This window comes from Musca domestica, unplaced genomic scaffold, assembly GCF_030504385.1.
Source record: "Musca domestica strain aabys unplaced genomic scaffold, Musca_domestica.polishedcontigs.V.1.1 4, whole genome shotgun sequence".
Lineage (NCBI taxonomy): Eukaryota > Metazoa > Arthropoda > Insecta > Diptera > Muscidae > Musca > Musca domestica.
Genome location: NW_026712328.1, coordinates 19,175,238 through 19,189,659, shown reverse-complemented (window position 1 = coordinate 19,189,659; position 14,422 = coordinate 19,175,238). Strand labels below are relative to the sequence as shown.

The 14,422-nt window shown below is 35.9% G+C and overlaps 1 protein-coding gene across 1 annotated transcript; it reads right to left on the bottom strand.

The window, feature by feature from the left end:
- Window positions 1-369: 369 nt before the first annotated feature.
- On the bottom strand, window positions 370-13,406 carry LOC101890920 (transmembrane protein 26). The gene is made up of 8 exons (XM_005176403.3): window positions 13,213-13,406; window positions 6,912-7,195; window positions 6,668-6,848; window positions 6,445-6,599; window positions 6,168-6,375; window positions 1,121-1,177; window positions 828-1,040; window positions 370-763 (listed from the first exon to the last, which is right to left on the bottom strand). The coding sequence occupies exons 1-8, from the start codon at window positions 13,404-13,406 to the stop codon at window positions 571-573; spliced, it is 1,485 nt and encodes a 494-aa protein (XP_005176460.1). The 3' UTR covers window positions 370-570.
- Between the last annotated feature and the right edge of the window lie 1,016 nt (window positions 13,407-14,422).

Here is a 14,422-nt window from a genome sequence, read left to right as displayed (position 1 = left end):
TAACCGGCTCGCCCACTTTATGTTTTTTTTTTTTTTTTGAAAAGTTTAATAGCATTATCCAAACGGCCTTACTGGTATTTGTTTGAATTCAGATAATTTTATGTTAAATTTTTTTTACCCAATGGTTGAGGGTATTAATTTTTTTACTTGTTATTTTATAGCATCGTTCAATTTCTAATTTTGAATCGTTTTAATTTATTTATTTATCTATTTCATTTTCTTTGCAAAATTTTCATGTAAATGCTATTCGTATAATTTTATTCGAATGTTACAAAAATATTTCCTTATAACTACCATCATAACTATTTAGATTTATTATGTTTCTATGTATGTATAGTATGTACTATAAAGTACCAAAATATACGCCTACTTGGCGTTTCGACAAATGTGTTTGCTGCTTCGTTTGTTTCGTATTATTCATTACAAAAATACGTTAGAACCGTTCAAATCGAAATGATTTTAACTAACGGTCATCCGATGAACAACGTTTGTATTCCTTTCGCCGATTTCGAAAGGAATGTTACCAAAAAATAGTTTACCAATTATAATAATTGGTTCAGGCCAATGTTTTTACGAAGATTCCGAGGAAGAGGTATCCGAAGAATCACTGCTGGAAGATGAAGTGGAGTCACGCCTGCGTCGTTTCGATTTAGACTTCTTCTCATTGATAACTTCGTAACTTGGCAAAGTGGAGTTACTGGAATCGCTAGTACTGCCGGAACTATTTGACTCCTCAATAACAGCATCAACTCGCTTGGATTTCCTTAAAAAAGTAAAAATTAATAAATAAAAATATTCTACAAAAATATAAAGTCAGTAGTTCGTACTTCTTTTCCGACTTATCCGATTTTTTACTATGCTTAGATTTGCGGGCCTCCACCACATCGCTGCTGCAGGGCGATTTACTGCGGTCGCGTTTGCTCTTCTTGGCCTTTTTGTCTTTGTGTCTGGCTCCCTTGTCTGGATCACCTTTGGTGGAATAAAGATTTTGTGAACTGGCTGTCGAATAGCCCGTATCTTTACGCTTACGTTTTTTGGTTCTGTAAAAGCAAATATCAATGAAAATTCAATCTCAAATTATTGAAACTGTGATATAAAGTGTAGGAAATTTGGAACCTACTTGTCCTTCTTCGCTTTCTTCTTATAAACAACCTCATCGTCAGAATATTCCTTGGCTCTGCAATGAAATGAATTAAAAATAAAACAGTGTTAAGCAATGTTTCTTTTTATACCCTCCACCATACATAGTATAAAGGGTATATAAAGTTGGTCATTCCGTTTGTAACTCATCGAAATAATAATTTTAGACCCAACAAAGTATAAACAAAAATTTTGCACAGATCAGTATTTTGTGTGCAGGTAGGTCAAGTTTGAAGATGGGCTATATCGGTCCACGATATCGAATGGCCTCCATATAACGGTACCTCCCGATATTAGGTATTTTGATGATTTTAGGCTACTTTTTCGATTCTACACAAGGAGTTCTCTATTAGTACTTAACCCCCTGAAAGAAAATAATCTATATCGGTCTACGATATTGTATATCCCCCCATATAACTGTACCTTCCGATATAAGGTATTTTGATGATTTTGAAACATTTTTCAATGGAATTGGCTTAAAATCCACCTGAAAGAGAATTGTCCATATAGGATCACGATATCGTATATCCCCCATATAACTATACCTCCCAACATTCGGTATTTTGATGATTTAAGTCACATTTTTCAATGACATTGTCTGAAATTCTACATAATGAGTTCTCTGTGAGTACTTTATCCCCTGAGAGGGATTTTTCTATGTATCGATATCGTATAGCCTCCATACAATTGTATCCCCCGATATTCTATATTTTTATGATTTGTGAAAACCTTAACCCCTAAAAGGGATTTGTCTATATAGGTCCACAATATCGTATAGCCCCCATATAACGGTACCCCCGATATTCGGGATTTTAGTGATTTAATCACATTTCCCAATGGAATTATCTGAAAATTCACACAAGGAGTTCCTTGTGAGTACTTTACCCCCAGACATAGATTTGTCTATATAGGTCCACGATATCGTATATCCCCCCATATATCGGCACCGTCCGATATTAGGTATTTTAAAGATTTTAACAGAATTTTCAAGGTTTTTTTTTTTTTTGAAAATTTTCTAATTCGTTCCAAATGGTGAAGGGTATTCAAAGTTCGGCTCGGCCGAACCTACTGCATTTTTACTTGTTCAAATTCCCTCCGCATGTTTGGGTGTATAAACGATTTTAGTCACATTTTACTACCGATATTTTGTATTTTGATGATTCTAATCATATTATACCCATGGTACAATGATATCAAGGTAGGGCTATGATACCATATGATTTTAATTTTTTTATTTTCTTGGCTTAATATGTCATCTTTATTTGTTTATGTATGTGTTTTCTTTTCAATAACAAAAACATTGTTATATTCAAATATTCGGGTGTTTTCAAAATGTTTATTTCATTGTATGCATCGACAAAATCTAGAGTTTTTGTAGCGAAATAATCCTTTACAGATATATAGAACATGGTTTTGAAAAGAAGTCTTGGACTTTCATTCAGTTATCGCGGTTTTCAATTATTTATTCAAAATAAATGTAACAAGTTGTTTGATTTTTTATTGTTTTGACTCTAATTCTGACATTACAAGCCAAACAGGTAGACCTCTATACTTGCAATTTTTTCAAAGTTGACCTACCTTCTCTTCATTGTACCATGGGTATAATCATGCAAACTTGGACCTAAAATTTCAATGTTCTGCCACCGGAGCTAGAACCCATTATGAACTACAAATAACAATTTTTATACAAATTCGTGAAAAGATGTGCCAAAAATCATCAAAATACCGAATATCGGGAGGTACCAAATGACAATGTTAATATACCCTCCTTTTCAAGGTGGAAGGTATAAAAATAGGGGAATGAAATTGTTATTATTGTTTGTGAATTTCAATTTACAGATATAGATTGTTTGGTAGAATAATGAACCCAATTGAAATTGATGATAATCGAAGCTCCCACATATTTCCAAATCTTCTATTATCATAAATTTTATACCCTCCACCAAAAAAAGTATGGAGGGTATATTAAGTTCGTCATTCCGTTTCGAAATAATCATTTTAGACCCAACAAAGTATATATATTCTTGATCAGCGTAAAATTCTAAGTCGATTTAGCCCTGTCCGTCCGTCTGTCCGTCTGTTGTAATCACGCTACAGTCTAAACGAATTAAGATAGGAAGCTAAAATTTTGCACAGATCTCTCTTTTGTCGCCACATTTTTCAATGGAATTGTCTGAAAATCCACACAAGTAGTTCCTTGTGGGTACTTTATACCTCGGCAGAGAATTATCTATATAGCTCCACAATATCGTATAGCCCCCATATAACGGTACCCCACGGTATTCGGTATTTTGATGATTTTAGCCACATTTCCAATGGAATTGTTTGAAATTCCACAAAACGGGTCCCTTGTGGACATTTTACCTCAAAAAGAATTGTCTATATAGGTCCACGATATCGTATATCCCCCATATAACTGTACCCCCCGATATTCGGTATTTTGATGATGTTAGCCACATTTTTCAATGGAATTGTCTTAAAATCCACACAAGTAGTTCCTTGTGAGTACTTTACCTCCTGAGAGAGAATTGTCTATACAGGTCCACGATATCGTATATCCCCCATATAATGGTAACCCCCGATATTCGGTATTTTGATGATTTGACTCACATTTTTCATCGGAATTGTCTGAAAATCCCCACAAGGAGTTCCTTGTGGGTACTTTATACCTCGGCAGAGAATTATCTATATAGGTCCCCCATATCGTATAGCGTCCATATAACGGTACCCCCGATATTTTGTATTTTGATGATCTTATCCACATTTTTCAATGGAATTTTCTGAAATTCCACAAAAGGAGTCCCTTGTGGGCATTTTACCCCCTCAAAAAGAATTGTCTATATAGGTCCACGATATCGTATATCCCCCATATAACTGTACCCCCCGATATTCAGTATTTTTATGATGTTAGCCACACTTTTCAATAGAATTGTCTTTAACTCCACACAAGTAGTTCCTTGTGAGTACTTCACCCCCTGAGAGAGAATTGTCTATACAGGTCCACGATATCGTATATCCCCCATATAACGGTACCCCCCGATATTCGATATTTTTATGATTTTACCCACATTTTTCATCGGAATTGTCTGAAAATCCACACAAGTAGTTCCTTGTGGGTACTTTATACCTCGGCAGAGAATTATCTATAAAGGTCCACGATATCGTATAGCCCTCATATCACGGTACCCCCGGTATTCGGTATTTTGATGTTTTTAGCCATATTTTTCAACACAATGGTAACAAGGGGTTCTTTGTACACAAGGGGTTCTTTGTGAGCACTTTACCCACCGACAGAGAATTCTCTATATAATTTAACGATAACGTATAGCTCCCATATAACGATACCCCGCGATATTCGGTATTTTGATGATTTTAGACACATCTACCAATCGTATTGTCTGAAAATCCACACACGGAGTTCTTTGTGAGCACTTTACCGCTGAAACGGAATTGTCTATATAGGTCCACAATATCGTATATCCCCCATATAACGGTACTCCCCTATATTCGGTATTTTGATGATTTTAGCCACTTTTTCCAATGGAATTATCTGAAAATCCACACAAGGAGTCTTTCTTTGTCTTTATAGGTCCACAATATCGTATATCCCCCCATATCGGTACCTTCCTATATTAGATATTTTAAAGATTTTAAAAGAATTTTTAATGGATTTTATTGTTTTTGAAAATTTTCTAATTCGTTCCAAATGGTGGAGGGTATTCAAAGTTCGGCCCGGCCGAACTTACTGCTTTTTTACTTGTTTTCCACTGTGTTTTGCATTTGATACTTAAGACTCGCAATAAATAACCCTCCACCATAGTATGGAGGGTATATTAAGTCTGTCACTCCGTTTGTTACTAATCGGAATATACATTTTAGACCCCACAAGTTATATATATTCTTGATCAGCATAAAATTCTATGTCGATATAGCATTGTCCGCCCGTCTGTGGAAATCAAGCTTCCGAACGAAATTAAGTAGATTGATAAAATTGTGCTCAATTGTATATTAATCTGCAGAAATTTTGGTATTGAAAGTGGGCCATGTAGGTCCACGTTTTAGTATAGCCCCCTCCCTATTTTCTGTATTTTGGCGATTTAAGCGACATTATTCACCGGAAATGTTTCCAATTTGGTATTTGAAGTTCGTACTGCATACTACAGCCTATAACAGAAAATTGTCAGTGCAGGTTCACGTCTTCGTATAGGCTTAATATAATGGCACCTCCGAATATTCGGTATTTTGATGATTTTAGCAACACTTTTCACCGAAATCGCTTCAAATTTGGTATTTGAAGTTCGTAATGGATACTAAATCCTATGACAGAAAAGTGTCTGTGCAGGTCCACGTTTTGGTATAGCCCCCATATAATGATACCTCCCTATATTCAGTATTTTGATGATTTTATTTCAAGTTTCCCATTTGAATATTGTAATGGCTTATAACAAAAATTGCCTATGTAGGTCCACGTCTTCGTATAGACACTAATATAACGGCTATATTCGGTATTTTTAAGATTTTAAAATAATTTTTAATTGATTTTATTTTTCGTGAAAATTGCCAATTCGTTCATTCGGTGGAGGTATTCAAAGTTCGGTCCGGCCGAACTTACAACAAGTAAGAATTTTGTATTTTAAAATGGTGGAGAGTATTGAAAGCTACCTTAATATTTGTTTACATGTTAATATTTATAACCGCTACAACTTGCAAACATGTCATTGATTCTCTTTAAACTAAATATATATCAATGTTTCACTCAACCAGCGATTTGATGTGAATATGTGATTTTTTTGACCTCTCCTTCTGATACCTTCCCACAAGTTCTCAAAATATTGAAAAATTACATACGTATTAAACACAATACACAATCAACAAGTAAGATTCAATATGAAGTAATTAATAGAATATTTTCCGAACCAATTCCACAAACTAATTTTGAAGCCAATGAAATGGCCCTCCATAAATTACAACAAATATTTCGGATATGTCGCAAAACAAATTCAGATGAAATACATAATTCTAATTACTTTACGAACCTTTTGATTTTCCGTTTCATTTCACTACCACGCTCCGAGGAAATCATATAAATGCCATTGGGGTCATCGTCATTGCGCCGTTTCGATTTGTATTGGCGTTGTCTGGCTGCAGCCTTCATTTCACGACGATTCTTCCAAAATTCGGCATTTACAACATACAGACGATACAATTGTAAGACAATGACCAGGGAATTTTTGCCTAGAAAGATGTACAACACACATTACATAAAAACTTAAAAGAAAAAAATTCAATGGACAAAATGCTTACATGTAAAGAACACGTTCATATAGCTAATTATATCATATTGGAAGATAATGAGCAAACGGAATGTCAGAAAAGGGGCATCCTGGAGTATAACGTTAAGCACAATGCCCCAAACATCGATGCCGCAACAGCAGTTATTACAGCAATCTGTAGGAGGTCTAAATACAACAAACAATTTTAATAGTTTTCTTCGGAATGGACCGAGGACATCATCAAAAATACTTACTCATCCTTCTTATTGGAACCACCTCCACGGGGTCTACGTGCTCTTGTGGCTGATAACACAATTGTAAATTGTAATAAACTCCATGACCATATACCCAAAGTCAAATAGACCAACAAGGGTATTTTCGCTATGGAATCATCTTTGTAGGAATCGAAAAATTCTATAATATCGGCAGCGGTTCCTGCAAATAGAATCCATAATTTTAAGACATTTTCATTCATTCATTGTTTTCTTTATCGCTCACCTATATACACCAACAACAATTGACTTAACTGATCTCTAGTCAGATCTCCTTTGGGCAACATCCAACGCCCCACAATTAAAATTAACATCAAAAACTGTTCTATCAGCGTTATCCAGGTGTCTTCATTAACTTTCGGCACACCCAGGGCTTCAGTAATAATAACATTCGTCGTCGAGTTGCCCTCAATGCTTTTGCCCGATAATCGTCGTTCAACTTTGTGAAACTCCAAAAGCCAAATAGCTGGTACAATGCTTCCCAAATACAAAAAGACTGAGGGACAAAACCTGAAATTAAAAAAAAATTGCGTGAAAGTCTATATATAATACATATATCCTTACAGACTAATATAATTTACATATATACATATTAATTGTTATAGGAAGATAAATTTATTTAATTGCAATATTAATTTTCTTTTTACAACATCCACCATACATAGCATGGATGGTATATCAATGGTATAGTTTGAAAATCCACACAAGGAGTTCCTTCTGAGTACTTTACCCCCTGAAAGAGAATTGTCCATATAGGTCCACGATATCGAATAGCCCCCAAAAACTGTACCCCCCAATATTCACTATTTTGATGATTTTACCAAAATTTTTTACCAGAATTGTTTTAAATTTAGTTTTTAAAGTTCGTAAGCCTATGACAAATTCACGTGTTTGTATAGTCCCCATATAATGATACCTCCTGATATTCGGTATTTTGATAGTTTTAGGGAAAATATTAAAAGGAATTTTTCAAATTTCCTAAGTTCGAAGTGGCCCCCATAAAACGGTTTTCCTTTTAGCGGTATTTTTCGACGGATTTTTTTGGAAAATTTTCAAGCTCCTTCTAAATGGTAGAGGGTATCTAAAGTTCGGTCCGGCCGAACTTACATGCTTTTTTACTTGTTATAGTACTATTGTTTTCAGAAAGATCAATTATATTGCCTGAATGTTGTTCTGCGGTATTTTGGCCAATTCCCGGCGAAGCGGGGATTGGTATCCGGAGATTTTGGTGGCCATTGTGCGCTGGAAATGAAGCGAGGAACCTCACTTGTAATCAGTGCTGAGTCCTATTGAAATGTCCAAGGTCTTTCTGTTGCGGTGTACGTTCTTGCACTTTTTTGAATTACAATGGCTTTATCCCGAGCTCATTTTTCAATATTTGCCGAATGAAATATTACGATATGTTCAGCTCGCGAGCAATTTTTCGGCCACTGCGATGCGGGTTTCGATCAAGTCGCTTCTTTAACATTTCTGCTGATGTTGCTCTTTTCTTCCGTCCACTTCCTTGACGTCGGGCTACGCTACCAGTGTCACGGTAACGAGCGATGGTACGAGACACAAAAGATTTATTCACATTTAAATGCTGGATAGCCACTTGTGGTTTTCCAGCCAAATAAAAAGAAATCACATTCCATCACGAATAACTTCTTTCCTGCAAAATTTTCACCAAAATGCTTTTGTACGCTTGTAAACAATATAATGAGCTGTCACTGGAATAATTTTAACAGTTGTCGGACGTCGGACATGACAGCAGTCTGAAGTTGGTTGCAGTTTTTTCATCTCGGCCTGTATTAAGTATTTAATTGCAATATTAATTTTCTATTTATACCCTCCACACATTATACCTCATCGAAATAATAATTTTAGACCTACGTACAGCCACGAAATCGCATAGCCATGTAGCCCATATAACGGTACCCCCCCCGATATTCGGTATTTTGATGGTTTTAGCCACATTTTCAATGGGGTTACTTCTGAGTACTTTGTCCCTGGAAGAAAATTGTCTATATAAGTCCATGATATCGTATATCCCCATATAATGGTACCTTCCGATATTCAGTATTTTCAAGATTTTAGCCAAAATTTTCAATATAACTGTCTAAAAATCCACACAAGGAGTACCTTCTAACTACTTTTCCCGCTGTAAGAGAATTGTCTATATAGGTCCATGATATCGTATAGCCCCCATATAACGGTACCCCCAATATTCGCTATTTTGATAATTTTAGAGACATTTTTTAACGGAATTGTTTTAAGTTTGGTATTTAAAGTTCGTAATGGGTACTACAGCCTATGGCGGAAAATTCTCTAAGTAGGTTCAAGTCTTCATATAGCATCGTATATAAAGTCCACGATATCGTATATTCCCCATATAACGGCACCTCCCTAGTTTTGGTATTATGATGATATTAGCGACATTATTCATTTATTTACAGTTCGAAATGGAAACTTAAAAAATGTACATGTCCATTCGTATAGTTCCCATTTTGGAAAATTTTCAAGCTCCTTTGAAATAGGGGAATGTAATAAAAGTACGGCCCAGCAGAACTTAGTTTTTTTACTTGTTAAATTAAATTTGTTTTCAAAAAGATCAATTATATGGTAAAATGTATTGAATTGGACGACTATGCGACGTAGTGGATAATTATTTGCTTAGTTATACCTGCATGCCCTGCATATTATGTTATCTGCACATCGAATCTTGTACAAATGAGCTTCCGGGCCAGGTGGATGCATGTTACTCCACTAATCACTTTCTTGCCTAGTAATAAAAGATTCTTAGTTTAGTTTTGCTATATCGTTACCTCTAATCTCCGCATGACCTGGTACCCATATAACGCATGCTGAAATGTGTTGAGAATAGTAGAGAAGTGATTCAATTTATGCATTCCAATACAGTTTTTAATTTTACCGTCTTCAATTTTACTATCCGCAATCGCCAAAATTCAGAATATCGAGAAGTATCATATATGTGGGCTATTGGTAAATGTGGATCTGTCTGAGAGGTTGATGTTTTTTATATGGCGGCTATACGAATACAACTAAAAATTAAAAACTCCTTAAAACAGCTAATGAAACTATTAAGATCAAATACATAAAATCGCTGGTATGGTTAAATGGTGATGATGCAGACGGTTCAATAGTCCGTCTTGAATGCTTCGGTGGCGGCAAAGAAAGATTGTGAGAAGTACACTAATGCAGAAGGCGATCCGTACGACCCAAAACCGAAGTATGATCAATCTGCTCAACGGATGTCACCGGAGGACCTTAGAGCAGCGGTCATTGATAAGCAAAAATAATTGGCTAATGATGAACCGGAAGATCCGGTTAACCTACCAGCAATCTACAGGAGAGCCAGGCTTATTACCTGAGGCAATAGGGAATTGAATAGATTTTGTAAAGCAAAGTCGTCCCCGTTCCTGTTTCAAAGATGTTATGCGGAATTGTGGCTTCAGTGCATTCCTCATCCTGTAGGGAAGTTGAAGGAAATCCGGAAGTTGGTTGAGAAGCTGAATGCTGGTCTTACTACTAGCTTGCCCTAAATTTCTATACAACAAGATGGTTTTTAGAGTATCCACAGACAAGACCTGGGACACCTTCGGTTGAGAAGTATTCTCTTTTGTTTTCAACAACTCAAGCAGTTGAAGTTTGGCCTAAGTCTGGTGCAGATAAATTTTAATCATTGCAATGCCACGGCTACCGAACTCTAGCTAATTCTCCCGGCGTGAATACCAATATGGCCTTGGCCCAGGGACGCTATCTTTTCCTAAATAGGGTTTTAGAAAACGCTCCGAGCAAGTCGGCATTTCTTTACAACTTGCTCGGAACCCTCAAACCAAACCAAATCTTGAACCCTATGTGGGGGAGTTACCAGAAAAAATGGTCCGATCTCTACAACAGATCTTGTGCTGATAGAAATATTGAGATTTACCAAGTCTGAATGGAATCGGATTTTAATTTCACGTTTTAGGAGCTTCATGGATATTCAAAATTTAGACCCTTTTGGGGAGGTACTTGAAGAAGTCCATCTTTACAGCAGACTACGTTAATGGAAATATTTAGATGTGCCAAGTCTAAATGGAAAAGGATGTTAATTTCGTGTTTTATGAGCTTCATGTATGTTCAAAATTTTGACCCTTTGTGGGGAGGTACCAGAAGTAGACCGATATATTTCACCTTCACACCAGACCTTGGAATAATAAAAATATTGTGATGTGTATAATTTGAAGACAATCGGACTTTTACATACATTTTATAAGAGATGTAATTATTCAAATTATTCAATTATAATGGGTCAGCATGACCTAGCACTGATGGAAATATTAGGATATTCAAAGTTGGAGCAAAATTGGATTATCCTTTCTGTTTCTGTGCAGTAAATAATTTTCTATTGATCTAAGTTTGATAATAATATTACGATGTATCAAGTTTGGACCAAATCGGATATTCCCTTCGAGAGTTATCGTGCGCACTAGCCCGACAAATGTACTGAAACGGATTTGGTGCAAAGAGACCTAGATCTAAAACCGTTATTTGAGAAGAGGCTCTTTTTGGCCGTATCAAATGATATATACCCTCTGTAGCCATATGGCTTAGGGTATAAAAATAGAATCCCTTAAAAATTCTGTTAAAATCTTAAAAATACTATATTCAGTTCAGGTGTTACCGTTTTTTGGGGTCTATACGAAGACTTGGACCTGCATATGCAATTATATGTCTTAAGCTGTAGTAGCCATTATGAACTTCAAATACGAAATTTGAAACCATTCCGGTGAAAAATGTCGCTTAAGTCCTCAAAATAACGAATATAGGGAAGTACGGTTTTATTGGGGTCAGGCAAAGACTTGGACCTGCATATGCAATTTTCTGTCATATATTGTAGTACCTATTAGGAACTTCAAATAAGAAAGTTGAAACTAAAATCATCAAAATATCGGATATAACGAGGTACCGTTATACGGGGGCTATATAAAGACGTGGACGGCTATACATTACGAACGTGGGGACAATACATGACGAACTATCATTACGAAATTTGAAATGATTCCGGTGAACAATGTCGCTAAAATAATCAAAATACCGAATATAGGAGGCTATAACTTAACGTGAGCCTATGTAGTCAATTTTAAATACCAAAAGTCCTGCAGACAAAACACACATTTGAGTAAAATGTTATCAGCCTACTTCAATTCGTTCGGAAGCTAGAATGATTTCCACAGATGGACTGACGGACGGACGACAGACAGACAGACGGACGAATAGACGGACAGACAGACGGACGATCATCGTTAAATCGTCATAGAGTTTTATGCTGATCAATAATATACACTTTGTAGGGTCTAAAATGTATACACCCCCCCCCCCCCCCCCCCCCTATACTACGGGGGAGGGTATAAAAAGGATCAAACACACCCTAAATAACCCTCGTACTATTATCTGTAATATTACCGATGACACTATACCTAAAATGCAAGAATCACGAGGAATATTGATCAGAATATTAAAAAAAATGTTGAAGTTCCCCCCTCAGCCACCGTTAAAAAGTTACTTTGCGAAGTAAACTTTAAAAACATTTCTTCAATTTTTTGTGTCTACTTTCATAAACTGCTGATTTTTTTTATACTGCACAGTTAATGAAAAAAAAATTCTCAATAATTGCCTCAAAAGCTAATTGACTTAAACAATTTTTGAAAATTAACTGTATATGCATGTTTATTGATGTTTCAAACATGACAAAGAATAAGTGACACAAACGCTAGCGGGCATCGGAATATCTAATTGTGTCCCGTAATCTTCTTTTGAATAAATACAAGGAATTAGGATGGGAATGGGACAATTGTTCGATAACCTAGAACTATTGGACCAAGATAATCAAACTAATTAGTATTTACAGCTTTGATGCAAATGATCCGTTGCCCTTGGATGTCTGAAAAAAGCTATAAAATAATTTACCGTTAAAATGTCCCTTTTCTCATACAACAACTTAATTGAATGAACAGCACAAAACATCTTTTTACCAGTCTGGGTCATTGGAAATTCTGCAAACTTTAGTCTGTGCATGGTTTATTTACAAACAATGAAATCACACCAACACATCCAAAAGTCATGGCAATACAAACAAATAAGCGGACAATGAACACTAATCGCCAAAACACTAAATATTTTGTGACCGGGTGTGGGGAAATGCGATTCAGGTGAACCGACATCAATTGAAAGAGGGCGCATATATTCCATTTAAGGGGAACAGGGGACAGCGGCGACGACGACGACGGCAAAAGCAACCGTAAAAGAAAAACAAAGGTGTGTATTGTTGTCGTCCAAAAGAGTGGGAGAGCCATTGAAAAGTTATGCGATTTAAGGTTTAATTGAAAATCAAAGGAAAATCCATGAATGAATGATACCAAGAAGGCAGCAGCGTATTGCTGAAAACATGACGTCAACCAATTGTTTACTTTGGAAAAAATATTCTCTTGGACAAAAATCATCAAATCAAAATTAGAAAGGTGAAATCAGGGATTTTAATTTACCATCTCCATTCTTGTGTCTTCTTTATGAATATGGTAAAGATGCCTTCGAAGAGTAGCAGCAGCAGAGGACAACTAAGACTCCAGTACATCATGTCATCTTTGTTCTTGACCACCTGCCAAATGGCAATGATACTGTGGGCACTGAAAATTATACGGGTTAATGTTGCCTTAATTGTCGATATGATTTTGGCCATTTTTTTTTTTTTGTTTGTCGATGTTGTTTTAAGTTTTTTTTTTGTTAAGATTTTCCTCTGAGAAGCATTGAATTCCGTTTATTTTGTCATTTAAATTTAATTTTTTTCACACTCCTCGAGTCACCAGCACCACCACCAGAGTAACGAAATTTGACTGTTTACCGTTTAAACGAACTTTACCGTTAGAATTACAAACCGCAACTAAATCCAAAGACTAATCATTCTATTAATTTTCACTAAAAGGATCTCTCCTGGAAGGTTCATCGTTTAAAAATATGAAACGTTACAGTGTTGTCTGAAAATTTGTTGTTGTGTCGATGATAACCGGTTATTTGAAGTTGTTGCAACTATTTGTATTGAGGTAGTGACTAGGCCGCTATGATATTAGTTGCAAGAAGGCAAGCAACTGATAATTAGAAAAGAGCGTGTAAATTCGGTGTAAATGTAATCGTTTCTGTAACACCTCGAAATATCCATTTTAGACCCTCTATTGTCTGTCCGTTGATAAAAGGGACATTAGTTTTCACAGGAATTATATCAAATTTTAAATTTGAAGTTCGCAATGGGTACTTTCTATGACAGAAAATTACCTTTACAGATCCATGACTTCGTATAACCCCCCATTTTACGGTAACTCCTAATATTTGGTATTTTCACAATTTTAGCCACATTTTTCAACGAAAGTATTTTAAAGTTGATGTTTGGTGTTGACAATAGATATCAAATTCTCTAACAGAAAATTATCTATATGGGCCCACATTTTCGTACACACACACACATTTGACAAGACTTTTCCAAATGGTGGAGGGTATTAAAAGATCGGTCCAGCCGAAGTTACTGGACAACCGTTTAGCTGTCAGAGAAACACATGATTTTAGCGACATTATTTATCGGAATTATTACAAATTTCGTATTTGAAGTTCGTAATGGGTGCTACAGCCTATGACAAAAATTTGTTTATGCAGGTCCACGTCTTCGTAAAGCCCCCATATGACGATACCTCCCAATACTCGGTA

Excerpts from the sequence above, each read along its gene's own strand:
- LOC101890920 (XM_005176403.3), bottom strand. The coding sequence starts at position 13,406 with ATGGCCAAAATCATATCGACAATTAAGGCAACATTAACCCGTATAATT. Across the intron at positions 6,849-6,911 it reads ATTGTTGTTGGTGTATATAG|GAACCGCTGCCGATATTATA; the intron begins GTGAGCGATAAA and ends TTCTATTTGCAG. Across the intron at positions 6,376-6,444 it reads TATGAACGTGTTCTTTACAT|GCAAAAATTCCCTGGTCATT; the intron begins GTAAGCATTTTG and ends ACATCTTTCTAG.